The sequence below is a fragment of the Gopherus flavomarginatus genome (genome assembly GCF_025201925.1).
Source record: "Gopherus flavomarginatus isolate rGopFla2 chromosome 11 unlocalized genomic scaffold, rGopFla2.mat.asm SUPER_11_unloc_1, whole genome shotgun sequence".
Lineage (NCBI taxonomy): Eukaryota > Metazoa > Chordata > Testudines > Testudinidae > Gopherus > Gopherus flavomarginatus.
Window position 1 is genome coordinate 1,433,399 of NW_026114602.1, and position 23,019 is coordinate 1,456,417.

At 49.0% G+C, this 23,019-nt stretch overlaps 1 protein-coding gene across 1 annotated transcript; it reads left to right on the forward strand.

Moving 5' to 3' along the window:
* The first annotated feature begins 5,120 nt into the window (after positions 1 to 5,120).
* LOC127040912 (olfactory receptor 10A4-like) lies at positions 5,121 to 6,200 on the forward strand. The gene is given in 1 exon segment (XM_050935454.1): positions 5,121 to 6,200. A coding segment is annotated over 1 exon segment (957 nt). The 3' UTR covers positions 6,078 to 6,200.
* Positions 6,201 to 23,019: the final 16,819 nt, after the last annotated feature.

Here is a 23,019-nt window from a genome sequence, read left to right on the forward strand (position 1 = left end):
CAAATGAAAGAAAATTATCTGCTCAGCATTACAAGAGGAAACTCACTAATGGTGAAGAAATTCATCAAAACTGGTTACAATATTCAGTATCAAAGGACTGTGTGTTTTGCTTTTGCTACAAATTTTAAAAATCAAGCAATTGGTACATCACTGACTGAAAATGGTTCAAAGCACTGGAAAAACATATCTTCAATTCTCTCTTCACACGAAAGGTACAGAACATTTGAAATGCTTTCAAAATTGAAAAGAACTTGAATTATGATTAAAAAAAAGAAAAACTATCAATGAAGAAAATTTACGTGTGATCAAGGAAAAAGAAGAATATTGGCAACAAACATTAGTACCTCTGATTGCTTCAGTGAGAGTTCTCAGTGGGCAAAAGTTAGCATTAAGCAGCTGTGGTAGAAATGAAAAATTATACACTCCAGGTAATGGAAAATTTTTAAAATTTGTTAAATATCTACCTTTGTTTGGTCCAGACATGAAGGAGCATCTACATAAATGTTATCAACTGATCATGAAACACAGGTTCATTACTTAGGAAACAATATGCAGAATGAACTGATTCAAATCCTAGCAAATGCCATTAAAAAGAAATTGTAGAAGCTGCCCATTCTGCAAAATACTTTTCAATAATATTCGCCTGTACACCAGATGTGAGTCATGTTGAACAAATGATGATCATTCATTTTGTGAATACGGAAAAGTCTGCAGATAAAGATAATGTTTAAGTGCTCATAAAGGAACATTTTGGGGGGTTTCATACCATTGAAGGAGAGGACTGGAGCATTTACAACTGAAACTATTCTACAAGAGCTTGAAACAATGTCATTATCTGTTGAAAACTTAAGTGGCCAAGGCTATGATAATGGGAGTAATATGAAGGGTGAAGACAATGGTGTGTGAAGGAGAATGATGGAAATGAATCCTAGGGCCTTTTTCGTTCCCTGCACTTCCTCTGCTGCTGCTGCTAGATCATGTTTGGAAGCAAGCAGTTTCTTTGACATGGTGCAAGGTGTTTATGTGTTTTTCTCAGACTCAAAACACCACTGGAAAATTCTGACTCACCATGTGAGTTCTCTAACTATAAAACCACTTAGTCAGACAAGATGGGAGAGTCACACTGATGCTTTGAAGCCTCTTCGCTATGAACTTGGAAAATTTATGATGCCATAACTGAAATTTCTGATGATACTATCTTTACTGGATCATCTGGCAATGTGGCACATTCAGATGCAGAAGCTCTTGCAAATGGCCTTTCCAATTTCTAATTTGTGACTTCACTCATTTTGTGGTATAATATCCTTTTCGAGATTAACCTCACTAGTAAGCAGCTTCAAAAAAAGAACTTAAACATACATTTTGCTATTCAAAAACTGAAGCAAACTAAAACTATTCTGGAGGAATTCAGAAGTGATGAAGGGTTCGAAAGAACACTGGGATATTCTCTAAAGCTTGCTGAAGAAATAGACTTTCTGGCAGAATTTGAACCAGAACCAGTTTGCATTCGGCAAAAGAAACACCAGTTTTCATATGAAGGATGAGACACACCCATTCAGAACCCAAAACAAAGGTTCAAAGTGAATTTCTGCTTCACAGTCCTTGATAATGCTATTCACTTGGTTGCAAAAGATTTCAACAGATTCAGCAGCTAGAGTCAGTATTTGGCTTTCTGTATGATATCCACAGCTTGCAAAAGAAAACAGCAAAACAGATAAGAAAATTTTGTATAAAACTGGATTTGGCATTAACTCATGAAAATTCAAAAGACATTGATGCTGTCAGACATTCCACTCCTGAAAAAGTACTGAAGTTTGTTTGTGAAAATAAACTCACAGACAGTTTTCCAAACACTATTACAGCCAGCAGGCAGCACTCCAAGATGCCAAAGAGGAGGAAGAAATACATCTTGGTTACATCTGTATTCTTTTAACTTTGCCTGTTTCCTTAGCTAGTGGGGAATGTAGCTTCTCAAAGTTAAAGTTAAAATAAAAAACATATCTGAGTTCAACAATGGTGCAAGAGAGACTTGTTGGACTTGCCACAATGTCAATAGAGCATGAAATAGCTGGAAAACTGGATCTCAAAGAACTAGTGACTGAATTTGCAAAACTTAAAGCAAGAAAAGTCATGTTTTAAGAGCACAGTGTTTTTTATTCAGTGTTTTGTAAATACACGTTAAAGTTCATTGAACAGTTTTCTTATTTCTTTCTATATTGGAAGTGGTGGTAGTGGTAGTTTAAGCAGGATAGCGTAATGGATGGTTTTGGATTTGTAACAGTAAAAAATAATTAACATTTTTAATGCATTTTTATTAGAAATTGGACTGAAATATCATCAAAGTGTCGTGTACAAATCTGAAAATTTTGTGTCTTTATTTTATCTGATCTCAAAAACATTAGTTGGACAGAGGAACAGACAAACTAAATAATTAAGCCTCTGTTTAAAAAATAAATAAATAAATAAAAATATTTTAAAAACATTAAAAGGAAAAAAGGGGCAAAATGTTTCTCATTTTACCAAAAACCTGAGCCTAGATCTGCCCTTGGGGTTTGGAGGCTCTCATTGCATTGTTCGCCTAGGGTGTCAGTTGCTGGTAGCTAGTCTAGGACCACTCCTGTGGACACTTGTCCACTGGGAGCCGGACTGAGACCCACTAAACTCATTACATATAAGACCCAGAAGCAACCATGTAGGTGTAATGAACTGGAGTCACTCCTACAATGGGATAGATCTGAACTGGAGACCTAGAAATTCATGGTGTGAAGAGCTGACATCCCTGAAGAATGCTGTCCTTGGCTTTCAACAGGTCAGCTACAACCTGAAAATGGCTGTGAATTTTCCTTACATGCACACCTTGCCAATATGCCTGAACTCTGTCCTCTAGGGATGAAAGGGGTCCCGGGCATTTTAAGATTTATTCTGAGAGTGCCAGAATGATGGGGCAATTAGTGCCCAGAGAGATGGTGCAATTGTGGTGAAGTGGAGACCATGTCCCAACGCAGAGTAGCATGACACGACTCCCAGCTCCACCATGATCTAACCTCTTGTCATCACTAGTAGCTATTTCTATAACCTTTTTGCCTAGAGACCAATTGTATTCCTTTGGAAATTTCAAGATGAAATTATTATATCCTTATTCCACGTCCTAGAGGAACTTATTATTGAGAAGCTGAGATAAATTGTACAGTCTGAGGGATCAGGACATTATTGCAACATGCACATCTTAATAAAGTTGATGTCTTCTGTCAGTGTTTGCACAATGCACAGTAAACCCATATTCTTGATCTTAATCACCAAGTGCAAGTGAAATTGTAATCTGGGTCAGCCCATCTCTGAAGTTTAAAGACAGTTCTGTATTGCTGAGACAGTGTGCTTAAAAAACAGAAATGTAATTGTTAATTGTCCAGGGTGCTCAGAGTCAGACAGAACCCTGCAGATTTAATCCCAATGGTCACTGCACAGTACAAAAAGGACCTGCCTCTGAGGGTCAGTAGCAGACAAGCTTCTCTTCCAGAGGTAAGTGACTTTCAGAAACAGTGGCTTTGCCACAGCTGGGAAGGTTTATGAGACAGATTGTGGTGTTTTCCTTCTTTATTGTTGCATCCACATGTGCATCATCCCGAGCAGTTCTCAGTTAAACGATCTCCAGAATTGAAAGGAAAAAATGAGCAATCTCTCTGCCTTTCTGTCTCTTTTTCCTTCTCATCTAATCATTCCCTCTAATTTACTCTTATCTATCTAATCTGCAGAACAGTCCCTCATCTCTCTGTTTTCTCAAAGGTATTGTGCATCATGTATCTCTACCAAGCTAACTAATCTGAAGGAATGACTCTTATCACTCTATCGACTCTGGCTATTAGGGCTGTGACTTTCAAAGACACCTGTAATGCTTGAATCTACAGGATTGTCTCTCATCTAACCCAGACTTCAGAGTTTAGGAGAAAATAAACTTGGTCCAGTTGTGTTCTGGTAATTTAAGAGGAAAGCCAATCTAAATTAGCTCATGGTGAAATATAATAGTAGACAAGACAAAGTGTGCCTCTAAACTGTTTGTTGTTTTAAATTCCATTTCTCACCATTGTTTTGTACCTCAAAAGTGTCATATCTTATCATCATTAATGGAATAAGACTGAGGGAGGTAGGGAAGCTGTGACAAATATTTGGGTGCTCTGTAATAATTATTAATATTGTACCTGGATCAGCCAGTCTCAGACTACAAGAGCACAGCTACAGTGCTGCAGCTACACTGCTGTAGTGCTGATACTGGCCACAGCGACAGAAGGGAGTTTTCTTTTGTTGTAGTAAAACCACCCTCTTGAGAGATAGTCGCTAGGATGACAGAAGAATTCCTCCACTGGCCCAGCAGTGTCTATACTGGGGTTGAAGATGGCTTAACTAGTCTCCTAGTGGTGTGAATTGTTCACACCCCTGAGCAATATAGTTAAGTTTTATGTGTACCTAAGTTGACCTACATTTTAGCTGTAGACAAGGCCTTAGGTAGGAAACTGGTAGCAGATCCAGCTTGCCCATCTATAGGCAGAGAGAAGAGACTGGCTAACAATTGCTTAGGGGCTTACACTTAAGTTTCATTCGGAGACAATGTCAGAGCGAGTAGCTATAATGGTTATAACTCACACTTGTGGCGAGCACCCAGTCCAGTTTAAACAGAGTGAGTCTGTCTGAGAACCAGGTTCAGAGTTGCACAGACGTACAGGAGGATCTGGGCTAGCTAGGATAAGGTAACCCTGCTCTATCTTTCCTTGTAGAGATGCAAAGGAATGGATGAGACTAAATCTGTGTGCAGGCTGCTTGCTGTTTTAAAATCCTTTTTTTTCTCCAATGCTTTGTTCCAAGCTTCCCAAAGAGAGGAGACACAGGTGGTCAAAACCAAATCCTGCAAAGTGATAAGGGGTCGGTACATGGAGCTGTGTGTCCAGGTTCTTCTCTAAGAATGGAAGGGTGACAAGATTCCACCCAGAGCCGAGTAAGGTGCAGATGCCAAACACTTGAGTTGGGTGCACTCAGAGAGATGAGAAAGGGAAGAGGGATGTCACTGATCCTGTAACAGTGACTCTATCTACTTATGCCATCCTAGACCCTAAGGTATTGGAATCCATATGTGATCTCATCAGGACAGAGATATGGAGGGAAACTTAAGTACAGTGACTGAGTTTATCTTTCTGGGCTTCTCGGACCTCCAGCATCTGCAGCTCGTTCTCTTTATCCTGGTCTTACTCATCTACCTCATCATCCTGATAGCAAATAGCCTCATTGTTGCTGTCACAGTGACTGACCTGATGCTCCAAAGCCCCATGTATTTCTTCCTCAGGAACTTGTCAGTCCTGGAGATCTGCTACACCTCGGTCATCATCCCCAAGTCCTTGTCCAACCTCCTGTCAGAGCGTCAGACCATCTCCTTCCTTGGCTGTGCAACCCAGATGTATTTCTTCCTCCTCTTTGGCATCTCGGAGTGCTGCCTGCTGGCTGTAATGTCCTACGACCGATATGTCGCCATATGCAACCCCATGCGTTACTCCCTCATCATGAGCAGAAAAGTCACCGTTAGATTGGCATCTGTGGTGTGGATTGCAGGCAATGTGGTGGCATTTGAGCAAACGGTCACTATATTCATGTTATCTTTCCATGGGTCAAATAAAATCGAGCACTTTTTTTGCGATGTTATTCCAGTGCTTAAGCTGGCAAGTACAGACACGTCCCTGAATGATGTTATCAACACCGTGCTCACTGTAGTGTTCATAATATTCCCCTTTGTCCTGATCATCACCTCCTACATCTGCATCCTCTCCAACATCCTGAAAATGCGCTCAGCTGAGGGGAGACACAAAGCTTTCTCCACCTGCTCCTCGCATCTCATCACAATCACCATGTTCTTTGGCAGCTGCTTTATCACCTACATGAGGCCCGGTTCCAGTGGTTCTGTGGACACCAACCGAGCAATCTCCTTGCTCTACACGGTCATTACTCCAATGTTCAACCCAATCATATACAGTCTGAGGAACAAAGAAGTCAAGGAGGCTCTGAGGAAACTCTTGGGCAGCAGTAGGACTTCTTAGTTCTCACAAAATAAAGTTATTTATCTCCCCTAACCTCTGCACTGTGCCCCCTTCATCTCTAATGCCTGCTCCGCCTCCTGCATTCCTAATCTCTACACCCCCTTCACTACCAATCCCTGCCCCCCTTCCACACCCCAACCCTTGCACCCTCCTATGCCCCAACCCCTGCACAGTGCCTCCTTTGCCCCTAACCCCTGCATCCCCCTCCTGCATCCATGTGAGGAAATTGACCTGGATGCACAAAGCAGCTGGCATTGCTGTTAGCTCCCCTGCTGGACTGCTGCTCCTCTGCACTCCACAGCTCTAGGGGGCTGTGAGGAGGGGATCAAGGAGCAATGTCAGGGCTTCCTACATCCAGGTCACTTTCCCTGTGGGCTGTGTAAGGGGTGGGCAGGAAAGCAGCAGCTCCTGATGCCTAAGCACATCTGTTGTGCCAAAGAGGGAGCTCGAGTGCACTCAGTAAAGCCACACCAGGCGTATAAATATAACTGGTTTTATTGCCAAAGCATAATAAGCTTCCCAGCCTTCACGCGTTATTAAATACATGATTTGCAGCAACCAAGCAGGCAAGCAAGAATCAATGCTTAGGTCCCTTCTCCTACAAACAGTCCCAGAGCCTCCAACCTTGTCCATGAGTGTTCATAGCAGGCACTGCTCCAGCGTGGAGAGTTCCTGGGCACCTACAAGGCAAAGGACTGCAGGTTAGACTGCTCATCTAAAGAAATTCTCATACTCATTTTTATCATCATCTCTTTCTCAGGGGGCGTATACATCAACAAATCGGCTCTGGCAGGAAACACTACTGCTTTCTATTCCCACACGTAACACTCGCAGGCCCACCTTATCTCTTCACTTTATCCAGTCGCAGTGGCTGCAAGCCAGCCTGGTCAGTCAAAGCCAGTGCACTATTAGCTCCACTCGGGCCATCCTGTAATAACAGGCCAAGGTAACTTGCAGTCAGCCCCAACAACAGCCCAAGTGGAGAATCAACCTGGATGCAGTAAGCCCTGCTGTGTGAGTTCGGGGGACTGTGTGAAGGAGTGTGTGTGTGTGTGTGTGTGTGTGTGTGTGTGTGTGTGTGTGTGTGTGTGTGTGTGTTGGGGGGAGTGTGCGTGTGCCTGAATGAGTGAGTGTGCTCTTTCTTTAAGAAAGCACTCAGGGTCAGGAGCCTGAACTAGGCATGTTCAGACACAAGCAGCTGCCAGCAGCTCCAGACATAGAAGGTAGCAGCACACACAGATCCCCCCGCCCCCATCCTGTCACTCCAGCTCAGTGGAAATAGGGTACATAGGTCTGGGGGAGGAGGACACGCCACCATCACCCCCTGTCCCCCTGCAGAGCAGACAGGAGGACACTCCCAGTCTGGAGTGGTCAAGAGTAACTCCAGGGATGAACCAACAGAGATGGTGGGATTGGGGGACAGGAACAGAAGCAGCTGCACACATGGTGCAGGGCAAAGGAGGGGCTCTGGAGGAGTTACCTGGCTCTGAGGGCTGGTTGTCCAACTGCCTCTTGCAGCTTGGGTTTCTCCCTCGCCCCCAGGCTACTGCTCTAATGTCTGACTGCCATGCTTCCTCCATCAGGCCAGATGGCTCTCAGCAGCTGGTCAGGTGGGAATCCAAATCCTGCACACAGAGCCCCCTTGGGAAGGCTGCCTTAGAGGGAGGGGGAGGGGGCATACAACCCATCCCAAAGGCCAGTCCTGCTTTGAGGATGTCAACCAACATGTGGACAAGGGTGATCCTGTGGATATAGTGTACTTAGATTTTCATAAAGCCTTTGACAAAATCCTCACCAATAGCTCATAAGCAAAAGAAGTTGTCATGGGATAAGAGGGAAGGTCCTCTCATCAGTAACTGGTTATAAGAGAGGAAACAAAGTGTAGGAACAAATGGTCAGTTCTGAGAATGGAGAAAGGTAAATAATGGTGTCCTCCAGGAGTTTGTACTGGGACCAGTAACATTCAACATATTCATAAAATATCTGGGAAAATGAGTAAACAGTGAAATGGCAAAATTTGCAGATACAAAACTACTCAAGACAGTTATCTCCAAAGCAGACTGAGAAGAGTTACAAAGGATCTCACAAAACTGAGTGACTGGGCAACAAAATGGCAGATGAAATTCGGTATTGATATATGCAAAGTAATGCACATTGGAAAAAATAATCCCAATTATACATACAAATTTTTTAGATTTAAATTAGCTGTTACCACTGAGGAAAGTGATATTGGAGTCATTGTGGATAAGTTCTCTGAAAATATCCATTCAATGTGCAGAGGCAATCAAAAAAGCTAACAGATCGCTGGGAAACATTAGGAAATGGAAAGGTCGTAAGACAAAAAATATCAAATTACTTCTATATAATTCTAGGGTATGCCCACATCTTGAATACTGTGTGCAGACCTGATTGCACCATCTCAAAAAAGACAGATTGGAAAAGAGGAACAAAAAATATTAGGGGTATGGAGAAGCTTCTATATGAGGAGAGATAATAAGAGTAGTTCTTTTCAGCTTGGAAAAGAGATGAGTAAGGGGATGTACCTATTGGGTTCTTGGGAAGTGGGTGGGCAGAAGGGGAGGATCTACAGGACCTCAGAACCCAATTGATTTCGGGGGACAACTAATAAAAGAACAGGGACAGGAGTGTGGTCAAAGGGTCATAAGAAGGGAACCTAACGGGGACACCAAGCAGAGAACCCCGGACAGCACCCACTGCTCCTCGAAGGCGTCAAGGGAGCCAGTGGACCCCACCCAGAGGAACTCTGTCCGGATACGTGAACGGACTAAGGATCAGAAACAAGCCCCACACTCACAAGAGGGTCCATTGGCCAATCTCCTCTCCCTGGTTGCGTAGATGGCCATTTTAGCCAGGGCAAGGAGGAGGCTGACCAGGAGGTCCCACGACTTTGTGGGGTTATGGATAAGGAGTGCATAAAGAAGGAGGTGAGGGGAAAAGTGCAGCCAGAAATGTAACAGGATATTGGTGAGGAGCCGGTATAGGGGCTGCAACCTGGCACACTCTAAGTAAATGTGCGCCAGAGCCTCCCTCACGCCGCAGAAGGGGTAGGTGTCTGGGACGGGATAAACCATGCCAAATACACGCCCGTGCTCATGGCCCCATGAAGGAGCCACCAACTGATATCCCTGGCAGACCTCGGGACCAGGGTAGAGTATAGGCTGGCCCACCGGGGCTCCTCTCCCTCCAGAGGTGGCAGGAGGTCCTGTCACTTTGTGTAGGGGCAGGACCACGAGGGTGAGGAAGTGAAGGGTGTGGAGCACGAGCATGTAGAGAAGTTTTCTTGGCGCGGTTTGGAAGTGGACCGGCTGCAGATCATGCAGCCAGCTTGCGGAGAAGGGGCAAGGGGGCCGGTCGGGTCTACGGGGCAGAGGCCCGATGAAAAGATCCGGAGGGGCTGGGGTGGAGGGTTGGAGGGGCGTGCCCTCTCGTAGGACCTGGTCAAGGTAGGCCCGAGCAGCAGGCGGCAAAGCGGCCTCCACCTCCTGTAGTACGCGCCGGGGAGTACAAGGTCTGGAGAGTCCCATACGTTGAGCAGGCGTCAGGGGATTCAGCCAGTCTCCCCGGTTGTAGTCCAGGAGGTCTCTGATCCTGGTGATTCCCGCCAAGACCAGCCTCTGGCGCACCACGGGGGACTTCGCCACCTGCACACGAAACTGGGGATTGGGTAGCAGGGGCTCCGCGAGGAGATCTGCCCCTTCGGTGGCCGCCACGGATCTGGTCGTTGAGAACAGCTTCCAGGTCTGAAGGAGGTGCTGGTACAAGACCGGCAGCCCGGAGAGGTCTCGCGGAAGACCCCTCAGATAGAGATAAAGGAGCTGCTGCTCATATCGGAGCCCTTGGAAGCGGCGCAGGAAGGCGTGTGCCAGTACTCTCCACACCAGACTACCTGCATCATAAAGAAGCATCTGTAGGGCCTGGAGGAAGAAGACATGGACCTGAGTGCGTAGGCACTTCAGGCTCTGCCCTCCCTCCTCCAGCGGCAGGTGGAGGACCCCTGCAAGGACCCAGTGCAGTCCTGGCCAGAAGAACTCCAGAACCACTTTCTGGAGGTCGGCCAGGAAAACTGGGGCTAGGACCAGGGTGTTGAGCCGGTACCAGAGCATGGACAGGACTAGTTGATTGAGCACCAGTGCCCTCCCTTGAAGGGAAAGGCACCAGAGGAGTCCTGTCCATTTCCGGAGCCACTCAATCATCCTGCCCTGTAAACCTTGCCGGTTTTCTGGTGGAGATGGATGCGTGACAGAAAGGTAAACACCGAGATAGAGCAGCAGACCCGCGCTCCACCGGATGGCCTGAAGCGTGGGTGGGAGGGAGCTCGCCTGCCACCCGTCCCCAACCACTAGATCAGAGCTCTTGACCCAGTTGACCCGGGCGGAGGAGGCCACCGAGTACACAGCCTGGCAGGCCTCCACCCGTGCCAGGTAGCCTGGGTCCTGAACCACGAGGAGCACATCGCCGGTGTACACCAACAGGATGAGCCGCAGCTCCGGCTCCCGAAGCACCAACCCCGTCAACCGCCAGAGCGTACAGCTGGTCTGAGAGGGGGCACCCCTGCCGTACTCCCCGCCCGAAGCTCACCGGCTCGGTCAGGGTCCAGTTGAGCCTGACCAGACACTCTGCGGAAGCGTACAGCACCTGCAGAAAACCCACAAACTGGGATCCAAAGCCTAATGCTCAGAGGATGCCCAGGAGATACCCATCGTCCACCCTGTTGAACGCCTTTTCCTGATCCAGGGACAGGAGGGCGAACAACAGACTATCCCTGCACTTAAGCTCCAAGAGATCCCAGACCAGATACAGGTTATCAAAGATGCTACGGTTCAGGATGGTGTAGGTCTGGTCTGGGTGGATCACGTTCTCCAGCACGGACCCCAGTCACAGCGAGATGGCTTTGGCTACGATTTTGTAGTCCGTGCTGAGGAGCGAGACGGGACGCCAATTCCGTAAGTTGTGGAGGTCCCCCTTCTTCGGCAACAAGGTGAGCACAGCTCGCCTGCATCAGAGAGGGAGGACCCCGCTCCACGAGGACTTCAAGGACCCGGAGCTCCTCCCGCTTCTCCCGGCATGCTCCACAAAGGGATGGATCCTTGGGGCTGGCAGCCAGACGCCTCTCCAGCTCTAAGACCTCCCGTTCCAACTGCCCTATTGCTGCATCCCTCCGTTGGCTGGTGCCCCAGTTGTAGTCGCGGCAGAAGAGCCGGGTGCGCACCTTTCCCACATCCCACCACCGCCGTGCCAAGGGAAAGGCAGGCCACTGCCCTCATCAGGCCAGCCAGAACTCCCGGAAGGACACCATGAAGCCCACATCCTCCAGCAAGCTGTTAAAATGCCAATAAGCCGGCCCTGGCCTCTCCGCACACAGAGAGGCCGTCATAGTGACAAGGTGGTGATCCGAAAAAGGGGCCGGCCGGATGCTGGAGGACTGGGCTCGTGAAAGATGGAATCGTGACAAATAGATGCGGTCCAACCAGGAATGGCACGACCGATGGGCTTCCACCCAGACATAGGTAAACGTGGAGACATCGTCCAGGTGGTGGTCGCGCCAGACGGCCACCAGGAAGTGATGGTTGACAATCTCCCGGAGGACGTCCCGAGAGGTCCCGCTCCTCGAGGGTGGTGTTAAAGTCCCTGCCCAGGACCAGGCATTCACGAGGATCCAAGTAGCTGAGGAAGGCAGACGCCTACTCATAGAACCGCAGCCACTCCAGGCCCTATGTTGGGGCATAGACGTTCATGAGGTTGACCACGTGTCCCTCCATGCAGACCAAGAGGTGCAGCAGGTGGCCCAGCAAAGCCTCAGCGAACCCCAGCACCTCAGGCTGTAAGTCGGGGGAGAACAGGGTAGCCATTCCAGCCGTACGGGCTGTGAGATGGCTTAAGTAGACCCTGTCCCCCGACTCTAGCCACCAGCTGGCTTCGGTGGCCGGATCTGTATGGGTCTCCTGCTGGAAAACCACAGAGTACCCCCCCTCCCGAAGGAAGGAGAGCACCTGGCTCCTGCGGAGACCCACCCTACAGCCCCGGGTGTTCAATGTGGCAAAGGTGACGAGTGCCATGAGGGCTGGGGGGGATCCTCGCAGGCAGGGATGCTCAGGGCCCCCCTTGGGCCACGCAGCAAACCGTCACCCACCCCAAAGGTGAGAAAGGAGTCACGGAAGCTGCAGACCCACTTGCAAGCCACGGCACCCTGCTTCCTGGTCCTTTTGCCCTCCCCCATGAGGATCCTCGTGTCCCGGAGGATCTGGTGAAAATTCCCCCATCGCTGGAGAGCGAGCAGTACCATGTTGCGGGAGCCCCGGACTTCTTCTAGAAACTCCTGCAGCTCCTCTCGCAGCTTATGGGGGGTGGGGTCACTGGCCTCTGGTGATCCACCGGTGGGGCCTCTGACACAGCCCCGTGGCCTACTGAAATGGACAAGCAAGGGGCGGACCCGCGGTGTGGCGCCCGATGGGCCAGAGCCACATGGGCCACCTCAGATCCTGGCTCAATGGGGGGCGGCGGAGGGAAAAGTGCAGCCCCTAGTGGGTCTGGACTGTGAAACACAAAGGCCACTCCCTGGGGATCATCCTCTGGGAAAGTTAAGGAGATGACCCCAGGGGCGGGAACAACATCGTGGGAGGTGGAGGGGATAAGGACGGGCTAGGAGTAAGGGCAGGGCTGGGGTCAGGAGCAGGGTAGGGGGGAGGGACAGAGATGGGTTCCTGGGCCACAGGAGCTGGACTGTCTGGAGGTGGCTTCTCGAGGCCAGGCGCAGGGGTTTGAGGGCTAGGGAGGGGGTCCCCATTGATGCTGGGCCCAGGTTCAACGGCAGGTATGATAGCCGTGGCATTGAGAGATGCAGAAGATTCAGTGGGGCCCCCGCCCGGGAAGGAACTCGGTTGCCCCGCACCACCGAGAGATACCCCTAGTAGCTAGTCTCCTGGCTACAAGGCACCAGCCATCACCTCAACAGGCTCAGCGGCCATCAGTGGGGTGCCACCTGCAGCTGGGCAGGTGGAAGAGTCCGGGGGACCCTCGGAGGTGGAAGCAGATGCAGCAGTTGGGACAATGGAACACGGGAAAGGGGGAGATGGGGTGAGGTCGAGGCCCGCTGGCAGAGGGTAGTCCTCCCCCTGGGTGACCGGGGTCAGACCCAGGGCCTAGATCTCTGCAAAGATCAAAGGAAGCTCACCTCCCACCACCCCGGGGTCCTCCCCACTAGTGCCTGAGGTGACACTCACCTCGGGTGTCGTAGGGGGCGCAGGTGGCAAGGGAACAGGAGGGGCCTCATTCGGGCCTCCGCAGGGAGGGACTTCTCCAGTGCTGCCACGTCTTCCCTAGGTGGCACTGGCAGATGGACCAACCCTGTGGGCATGGTGGAAGGCTCGGTGTCTGTGGCCCCCTTTCCGGTCAAGCCTTCTGCTTGCCCCGCTTACCCTGTACTCGAGTCCAGCCCTCCATGGCGTCGCCTGCGGGCTGGTCAACAGGGGTTGGGTCAGGGGGCAGCAATGACAGCTCAGGAACTCGGGAGGTACTGGTGGAACAACAAGAGGGAGAGAAGATTCTCCTTGGGGAGAGCCCTCTCCAATGCTCTGCAGTACCCCTGCCACACTCTCCTCCACAGGCCCCGCCAGACTGCAGGCAGTGGAGGCGGGGCTCTCCTGCTCGTCTGGGAGCACTGGAGGAGATACCCCTGAGGCCCGAGAGGGAGCAGTGATGGGCTGGGAGGGAGGAGGGGAGGCTCTGGGCACCGGACAGCCAGGGGCGCCGGCGATGACGAGGCCGGCACCCTGCCAGGGCTCGGGGATGCTTGGCGCTCCTCCGCGCTGGGCCAAGGGGCAGTCCCTCCGAACGTGCCCCGTCGCCTGGCAGAGGTAACACCGGGTCTCCCCCGTGGAGTAGTGCACCTGGTAATGGGCCCCCAATAAGGGACCAGGAAAGACCTCTCGAGCGCCTCTCCGCCACGCGCCGCCAGCGGCAGTTGAAGCTGCACCTGCCGTTGGAATGACAGGACGTGACAGAGGGCGGGGTCTTTGCAGCCCAACGGGAGAGGGCTCACAATGGAAATGGGCTTCTCTAGGGTAGAGAGGGTGGGTAACAGGGCAGCATTGGGAAGGAAGGGACGGACAGAGGTCAGGACCATGCGGACAACCAGGTCCTCCAGCAGCTCCAGGGGGACAAACATGCCCCCCACCGCCAGGCCGTTCTCCACTGCCTCCTGGGCGGTGGCCTCCAAGGCAAGGAAGAAGACCACCTTGCCATACATTTTGGAGGCCACCACGATGGCCATGGGCCCCACCACCCTCGCCAATGCCCGCACGTAGGTCTTCACATGGGGCAAGGCGGGCACCAGGAGGCAACAGACGCCGTGCTTCCTGGTAAAGGTGGGGAAGGGGCCCCGGCTGCTGTAGATGGTAGCGGAGGCGGCGGTGGGGGGAGATGATGTAGCGGCAGGGGGGGAGGCCGCTGCCACCTGGGCATACGCCCTGGGGGCTGGGGGAGGGGCACCCACAGAGCTGTGGAGGGAACAGCAGGGAGGGATGCCACGGCCGGTGGCAGGGCCACGGCAGTGGTGGCAGTCTCTGCCAGGGAGGGCCTAGTCTTGTCAGTGGGGCCCTTTCCTTTCTTCTTACCCTGGCCCTTTTTGCCAGCTGGGGGGCTTCCCCAGAATCAGAGGGGCGAGGGACGTGGCAGCAGCAGAGGGCACCCTGTCGCCTGCCTCTGCCGAAGCCTCAGCAGGAGCGGTGGCAGGTGGTCCGGAAGCAGCAGTTGAGGTGGAGACTAGAGAGGTTGTTGCGGGAGCAGGGACGGTGTTTTCCCCAGGGGAGGGAGGGGAAACATCGGAGGAAGGGAAGTGGGAGGAAAGCAGGTCAACCACTCCTCCCTGCTAGGCTGTGGGCAGGGGAGGAGGGTGCCAAGATGCGGGGGCTGATAAGGGGACTATCGAGGACTTGGGGGGGAGGGTCAGTCACCAACACAGGATCGAACTCTGCTCCTCTAGCTGCACTAGTGGAGAGGAGGGGTACAACAGCAATGGGGGTTGCAATGCAATAGGGGCAAACTCAAACAGGGGAGAAGCACAAGCTCACTAAAGGGGCATGGGCGCACGAGGGGAGGGGCTAATCAAGGTGAGGGGGCTGCAGAGGGAGGAGAGCAACCAGGCTGGGAGTGGGACAGAGGGACCAAGGGGCTAGCTTCAGGGCTGGGGCAGGACAAACAAAGCTGCAAGGGGAAACCCGCAGGGTGGGCAAACAAACTGAAGCTGGAGCAGGGGGCAGAAGGCTACGAGGGCAAATGGGGCAGGAAAGAAGGGACAAAGCTAGGGAGCCTGTTGCAGAGAGGGAGGGCTCAGTCCAGGGGAGGGGTGGTGCATGCACCCACGAGCACTTGAGCAAAGTCAGTCTTAGGCTTGCTGCTGCTACAGGCCCAAACGGTGGCAATAGGGCGTGGCAGGCCAGGCGAGATGGTAAGTGGCCTGTGGGGGTGGTGGTGGGGGCAGCGGTGGTGGTGGGGGTTGGGGGGGGACACAGATGGACCAGGGGGCAGGCTCCACACCACACCCCCTGTGTCCCCCCAAATACAGGCTAAACTCTCACCACTAGAGCACAGTTAAAGAGTTACTCAGTCCTTGATGGCCCCCTCCACAGTGGTCTCCAAAATCCTGTGCGCTACCTCAGCAGCCGGTGGTCTTCTCAGTCCTCTTCGTCCTCCAGGCTCCAGAAGCTCTCCAGGACAAAGTCAGCTCCAGCAGCAGTAGCAGCTCCTCCTCCTGCAATCCTGGTGGCCAGGCAGGAAGGACACCTGTAGTGGTGGTGGTGTGGTCCTGGCTTCTCCCTCCAGAGCAGGGGGATTGGGGGCTGGCCAGCAAGGCCTCCCCTACCCCTCATTCAGCAGCAGCAGCAGTCCAGGGAAGGTGCACTCCAGCCACCAGCAGCAGCACAGGAAGGGACAAGGAGCTCCAGCCAGCAGGGCAGCCAGAGAAGAGGGAGCACTCCAGCCAGCAGCAGCAGCTCAGGAAGGGAGAAGGAGCTCCAGCCAGCAGGGCAGCTCAAAGACACAGAGCACTACCTGTAGGTCCTGCCCTGAAGGGTTAAAAACAGCCCTAGGGGAAGGTTCTGGCTGGAAGCTGCTAAACTAGGCTGATTGGGAAGTGACTGCAACTGGGCCATACCCCAATCAGGCCATAGCTGGCCTGTATAAAGAGGCTGTGAGCCAGGAGCTCAGGAGTCTCTCTCGGTTTGTAGAGGGAGAAGGGCCTGGCTGCAAGGAGGTAGAGACAGGGTACCTGAGTGAAGCAGGGCTGGGGAAAGGCAGAGGAGCTGGGGAGCTCCAGCCTGGAAAGCCCAGGCTGTGGCCTAGCATAAGGCCAACAGGTACTGGGGGTTGCAGAGGGCAGCCCAGGGGTAGGCAAAGGCAGCAGGCCCAAACCCAACCTTGCCAGTGATGAGTAGACTGATACTGCAGTCTGCCCTAGGGCACAGAGATTAGATGATGACTGGCAGTAGCCTGGTACTGAGGCTAGGTGGGGATAGTGGGTGGGGGTTCCCTGGGGAGGGGAGACCCTGAGAGAAAGGAGTTACTGTCAGGGGACAACACCACAGATAAAGGGGCACCGGGTCCTGGGAGGGACTTGGAGGCCAAGAGGCAGTGGATCACTGGCCTGCAGAGGATGCTCCGGAGCTGGAATGAGCTAATTCCCGGAAGTCACCAACAGGAGGTGCCGCAGGGGTGTGTCTGCTCGTCTACAGAGGGATATGATCCACATCTATAAAATCATGACTGATGTGAAGAAATTAAATAAGGAAGTGTTATTTACTCCTTCTTATAACACAAGAACTAGGGATCACTAAATGAAATTAATAAGCAACAGGTTGAAAACAAACAAAAGGAAGTATTTCTTCATACAACACACGGTCAAACTGTGGAACTCTTTTCCAAAGGATGTTTTGAAGGCCAAGACTGTAACAGAGTTCAAAAGAAGAAATGGATAAGTTCCTTGGAGGATAGGTCCATCAATGGTTATTAGCCAGGATGGGCAAGGAGGGTGTTCCTGGCCTCTCTTCGCCAGGAGCTGAGAATAGGCAACAAGGAATGGATCACATGATGATTACCTGTTCTGTTCATTCCCTCTGAAGCACCTGGCATTTGCCACTGTAAGAAGATAGGATACTGAGCTAAATGGATATTTGTTTTGACCCAATATGACTGTACTTATGTTCTTAATATTTGACCAGGGTAGAATCAAGGAATTTTAATCCATCAAATGCTTCCTTTGGTAGGCTATGGAATAGTCTCCAGATGAAATCATCCATTGACTGCCATACTTCTTCACTAGCCAGAAGACATCATTGCCTTCAGATGTCTGCTCAAAATTGGTTAAAATTACAATTTGGTACCTAATTAATGCAACACTTTTGAGCCTCCATAACAAGCTCTTCTCGTCCCTGAGCTGGGACAGATCCCAATAGACGCACACAGGTGCTCCCATAATTACCCCAAACCCATCAATTAAAATGTTAGTTCTTCCTGGAAAGCATTAGAGAACTTACCGTAAAAAGAAAAGTTGCAGATCAGGGTAACACTGAATCTTCTGAAAGGACCAAAGATCCTGAACCACTGGAATTGATCTAATATATATGAGGTATTTTTCTATGTTCTCTCTGCCTGCTGTTTTTTCATTCATGTTGTATCAGACCACCTCCCTGGCTAAACGGATTCAACCACCAAGCTCTTCTATAATCCTGGGCTCTTGTCCCTTCTTCAGTTAAAAGTCTCTTTGGGAAAAGTTCATTTTTTAGGTCAAAGGTGGTAAATGACATTCTGGTTATGGCGAGAAGCCTTTCTGAAGAAGTACCTTATAACGTGACCTGATTAGCCTAATCTCCTTTGGAAACTGATTCTACAATCAGATATACTGAACTGAGGAAGCTTGACCCAGATCTTAGGCTAGTGTAGCTCTGAATACCTCCATCAGCTGAAGAGATGAACCATAATCTTAATGAGTTTCTCTCTAGGATATCTGACCTGCCTTGGCTCAGAGGACCACAAATGCCTTCTTTGTTCATAGAGTGAGATACATTCTCTAAAAGTAGCTGCAACTGACCCATTGATAATACTTCACAGTAGAGTAGCCAGTCTTAAATATTTTATTCTTCTGTGGACCACACCTAATAAGGGAGACAGGTTTTGCCATAAAATTGCATGAGATGTTCTGAAAATTTTGAGTGTAATCAAAAAAGGGGAATTTTTATCAGAGTTGGGAGTATTTCTTCAGAACTCTAGGGCTAATAATATCGCACACTGTAGTAAGGATATCTTTTTGTGCAGACAATGTGGAATAATGGGAAGAGCAGTGAATGAGTAGTTAGGTGACCTGGAATCAGTTCTACAGACCAGAAGTACTTTGAGATCTTTAGAAGAAATGTGCTGTGCAAATGAGAAGCATTGTTATTATTATCACTAGGGTCAAAAATATTAATTCCCTTTCCCTATCTTATTTTAAATTATGGACAAAATAAATTGTAGTTGGAATTACAAATGTATATAATGGCTTTTCTTTCACCCTAAATTATGTTGTGTAATGTTAATTAAATAAAACCTGTGTCCCAGAGGAAGTGGGGTGTGTGACACCCTTCTTTGCCGCTGTCATATAATTAGGATATATTTTGTACAAAGTGTGCCTTGTGATGAATCATTCTAAAAGTCTTGATCTGCTAGACATTAATATCTCATTGGATTGTATGTGCTATCATCACATGTGAAGATATGAATTTTGGCTATGTATGTGTTACTGAAATGTGAGGTTGAAAACACCCAAGCAGCCTTTCAGGGACAACAGTAAAAAGACCAAACAATGTTAATGGCTTATTGAGAAAATGCACACAAGCACAACGATTACTCCAGAAAATGCGTGTAGTAGAAAGAAAGAGCCTGAAGCATGGGGGTCTGGGGCAAGGCTTAAGGCTTGAACCAAAGTCAATGCAAGTTACTTTATAGACTCATAGACTCTAGGACTGGAAGGGACCTCGAGAGGTCATCGAGTCCAGTCCCCTGCCCTCATAGCAGGACCAAATATTGTCTAGACCATCCCTAATAGACATTTATCTAACCTACTCTTAAATATCTCCAGAGATGGAGATTCCACAACTTCCCTAGGCAATCTATTCCAGTGTTTAACTACCCTGACAGTTAGGAACTTTTTCCTAATGTCCAACCTAAATCTCCCTTGCTGCAGTTTAAGCCCATTGCTTCTTGTTCTATCATTGGAGGCTAAGGTGAACAAGTTTTCTCCCTCCTCCTGATGACATCCTTTTAGATACCTGAAAACTGCTATCATGTCCCCTCTCAGCCTTCTCTTTTCCAAACTAAACAAACCCAATTCCTTCAGCCTTCCTTCATAGGTCATGTTCTCAAGACCTTTAATCATTCTTGTTGCTCTTCTCTGGACCCTCTCCAATTTCTCCACATCTTTCTTGAAATGTGGTGCCCAGAACTGGACACAATACTCCAGTTGAGGCCTAAGCAGCGCAGAGTAAAGCGGAAGAATGACTTCTCATGTCTTGTTTACAACACACCTGTTAATGCATCCCAGAATCACGTTTGCTTTTTTTGCAACATTATCACACTGTTGACTCATATTAAGCTTGTGGTCCACTATGACCCCTAGATCTCTTTCTACCATACTCCTTCCTAGACAGTCTCTTCCCATTCTGTATGTGTGAAACTGATTGTTCCTTCCTACGTGGAGCACTTTGCATTTATCTGTATTGAACTTCATCCTGTTTACCTCAGACCATTTCTCCAATTTGTCCAGATCATTTTGAATTTTGACCCTGTCCTCCAAAGCAGTTGCAATCCCTCCCAGTTTGGTATCGTCCGCAAACTTAATAAGCGTACTTTCTATGCCAACATGTAAATCGTTGATGAAGATATTGAACAGAGCCGGTCCCAAAACAGACCCCTGCGGAACCCCACTTGTTATACCTTTCCAGCAGGATTGGGAGCCATTAATAACTACTCTCTGAGTACGGTAATCCAGCCAGTTATGCACCCACCTTATAGTAGCCTCATCTAAATTGTACTTTCCTAGTTTATCTATAAGAATGTCATGCAAGACCGTATCAAATGCCTTACTAAAGTCTAGGTATATCACATCCACGGCTTCTCCCTTATCCACAAGGCTCGTTATCCTATCAAAGAATGCTATCAGATTAGTTTGACACGATTTGTTCTTTACAAATCCATGCTGGCTATTCCCTATCACCGTACCACCTTCCAAGTGTTTGCAGATGATTTCTTTAATTATCTGCTCCATTATCTTCCCTGGCACAGAAGTTAAACTAACTGGTCTGTAGTTTCCTGGGTTGTTTTTATTTCCCTTTTTATAGATGGGGACTATATTTGCCTCCTTCCAGTCTTCTGGAATCTCCCCCATCTCCCATGATTTCCCAAAGATAATAGCTAGAGGCTCAGATACCTCCTCTATTAACTCCTTGAGTATTCTAGGATGCATTTCATCAGGCCCTGGTGACTTGCAGGCATCTAACTTTTCTAAGTGATTTTTTACTTGCTCTTTTTTATTTTATCTTCTAACCCTACCCTCTTCCCGTAAGCATTCACTATATTAGACATTCCTTCAGACTTCTCAGTGAAGACCGAAACAAAGACGTCATTAAGCATCTCTGCCATTTCCAAGTCTCCCGTTACTGTTTCCCCCTCCTCTCTGAGCAGTGGGCCTACCCTGTCCTTGGTCTTCCTCTTGCTTCTAATGTATTGATAAAAAGTCTTCTTGTTTCCCTTTATTCCCATAGCTAGTTTGAGCTCATTTTGTGCCTTTGCCTTTTTAATCTTGCCTCTGCATTCCTGTGTTATTTGCCTATATTCGTCCTTTGTAATCTGACCTAGTTTCAATTTTTTATATGATGCCTTTTTATTTTGTAGGTCACGCAAGATCTCGTGGTTAAGCCAAGGTGGTCTTTTGCCACATTTTCTATCTTTCCTAACCATCGGAATAGCTTGCTTTTGGGCCCTTAATAGAGTCCCTTTGAAAAACTGCCAACTCTCCTCAGTTGTTTTTCCCCTCAGTCTTGATTCCCATGGGACCTTACCTATCAGCTCTCTGAGCTTACCAAAATCCGCCTTCCTGAAATCCACTGTCTCTATTTTGCTGTACTCCCTTCTACCCTTCCTTAGAATTGCAAACTCTATGATTTCATGATCACTTTCACCCAAGTTTCCTTCTACTTTCAAATTCTCAATGAGTTCCTCCCTATTTGTTAAAAACAAATCTAGAACAGTTTCCTCCCTAGTAGCTTTTTCAACTTTCTGAAATAAAAAGTTGTCTGCAATGCAGTCCAGGAACTTATTGGATAGTCTGTGCCCCGCGGTGTTATTTTCCCAACATATATCTGGATAGTTGAAGTCCCCCATCACCACCAAATCTTAGGCTTTGGATGATTTTGTTAGTTGTTTGAAAAAAGCCTCATCCACCTCTTCCATCTGATTAGGTGGCCTGTAGTAGACTCCCAGCAAGACATCACCTGTGTTTTTTACCCCTTTTAGCCTAACCCAGAGACTCTCAACACTTCCATCTCCTATGTCCATCTCCACCTCAGTCCAAGTGTGTACATTTTTAATATATAAGGCAACACCTCCTCCCTTTTTCCCCTGTCTATCCTTCCTGAGCAAACTATACCCATCCACACCAACATTCCAGTCGTGTGTATTATCCCACCAAGTTTCAGTAATACCAACAATGTCATAGTTGTATTTATTTATTAGCACTTCCAGTTCTTCCTGCTTATTACCCATACTTCTTGCACTTGTATATAGGCATCTAAGATACTGGTTTGATCTTGCTTCCCAGCTTTGCCCTGACCCTCCTTTCTCTCTGCCATTATAGCCCATGTTCCCTCCTGTTTCCAACTCATCTGCCAGATCTTCTTCCCCACTTACCTGTGGGGTTTGCTCACCTGTCCCCGTCGAACCTAGTTTAAAGCCCTCCTTACTAGGTTAGCCAGTCTGTGCGCAAATAAGGCCTTTCCCCTCTTCGAAAGGTGAATGCCATCTGTTCCTAGCAGTCCTTCCTCAAATAGCATCCCGTGGTTGAGGAAGCCAAAGCCCTCCTGGCGACACCATCTTCGCAGCCAGGCATTCACCTCCACGATGCATCTGTCTCTGCCTGGACCCCTACCTTCAACAGGAAGAATCGAAGAGAATACCACCTGCGCTCCAAACTCCTTAACCCGTACTCCCAGAGCCCTGTAGTCACTCTTGATCTGCTCAGTGTCACACCTCACAGTATCATTTGTGCCCACATGGATGAGTAGCATGGGGTAGTAGTCAGAAGGCCAGATAATTCTCGACAATGCCTCTGTAACATCTCAGATACGGGCCCCTGGCAGGCAGCATACCTCCCGGGATGAACAGTCAGGACGACAGATGGGTGTCTCCGTCCCCCTCAGCAGAGAGTCTCCAATCACCACTACCCTACGTTTCTTATTATCAGTGGTGGCAGCAGACCTCCCAACAGTATGAGCAACAGTAAGGCCCTGTTAAAAGCAGATGCTTACCTGAAAGCCAGTATCCAGTACACAAATTCGGCACCAGTGCTGCTAGCATTGCTAAAACAATGAATATGCAAACACATTCCAGCAAGCCAACAGAAGAACATCCCAATGTAGCACATAATAAAATGGTTTGACAAAAGTAATGAATAGTGATATTTTGTCTGAAACATCAGGAGGAAAGTACAAGGGGAGGTAACAAACATGTCATGAAACGTGTACAGTGGTACTGTCGAAGTTAGAATCAGGACTCACAATTTGTCAGACCACTCTGTTTTATAAGCGCAGCACTCTGCCAATAACACCCAGATAATGTGAGTGGCCATGCAAGACCCAAACAGTTTTATTTATACAGATAAAAGAGCGGGAATTAGACA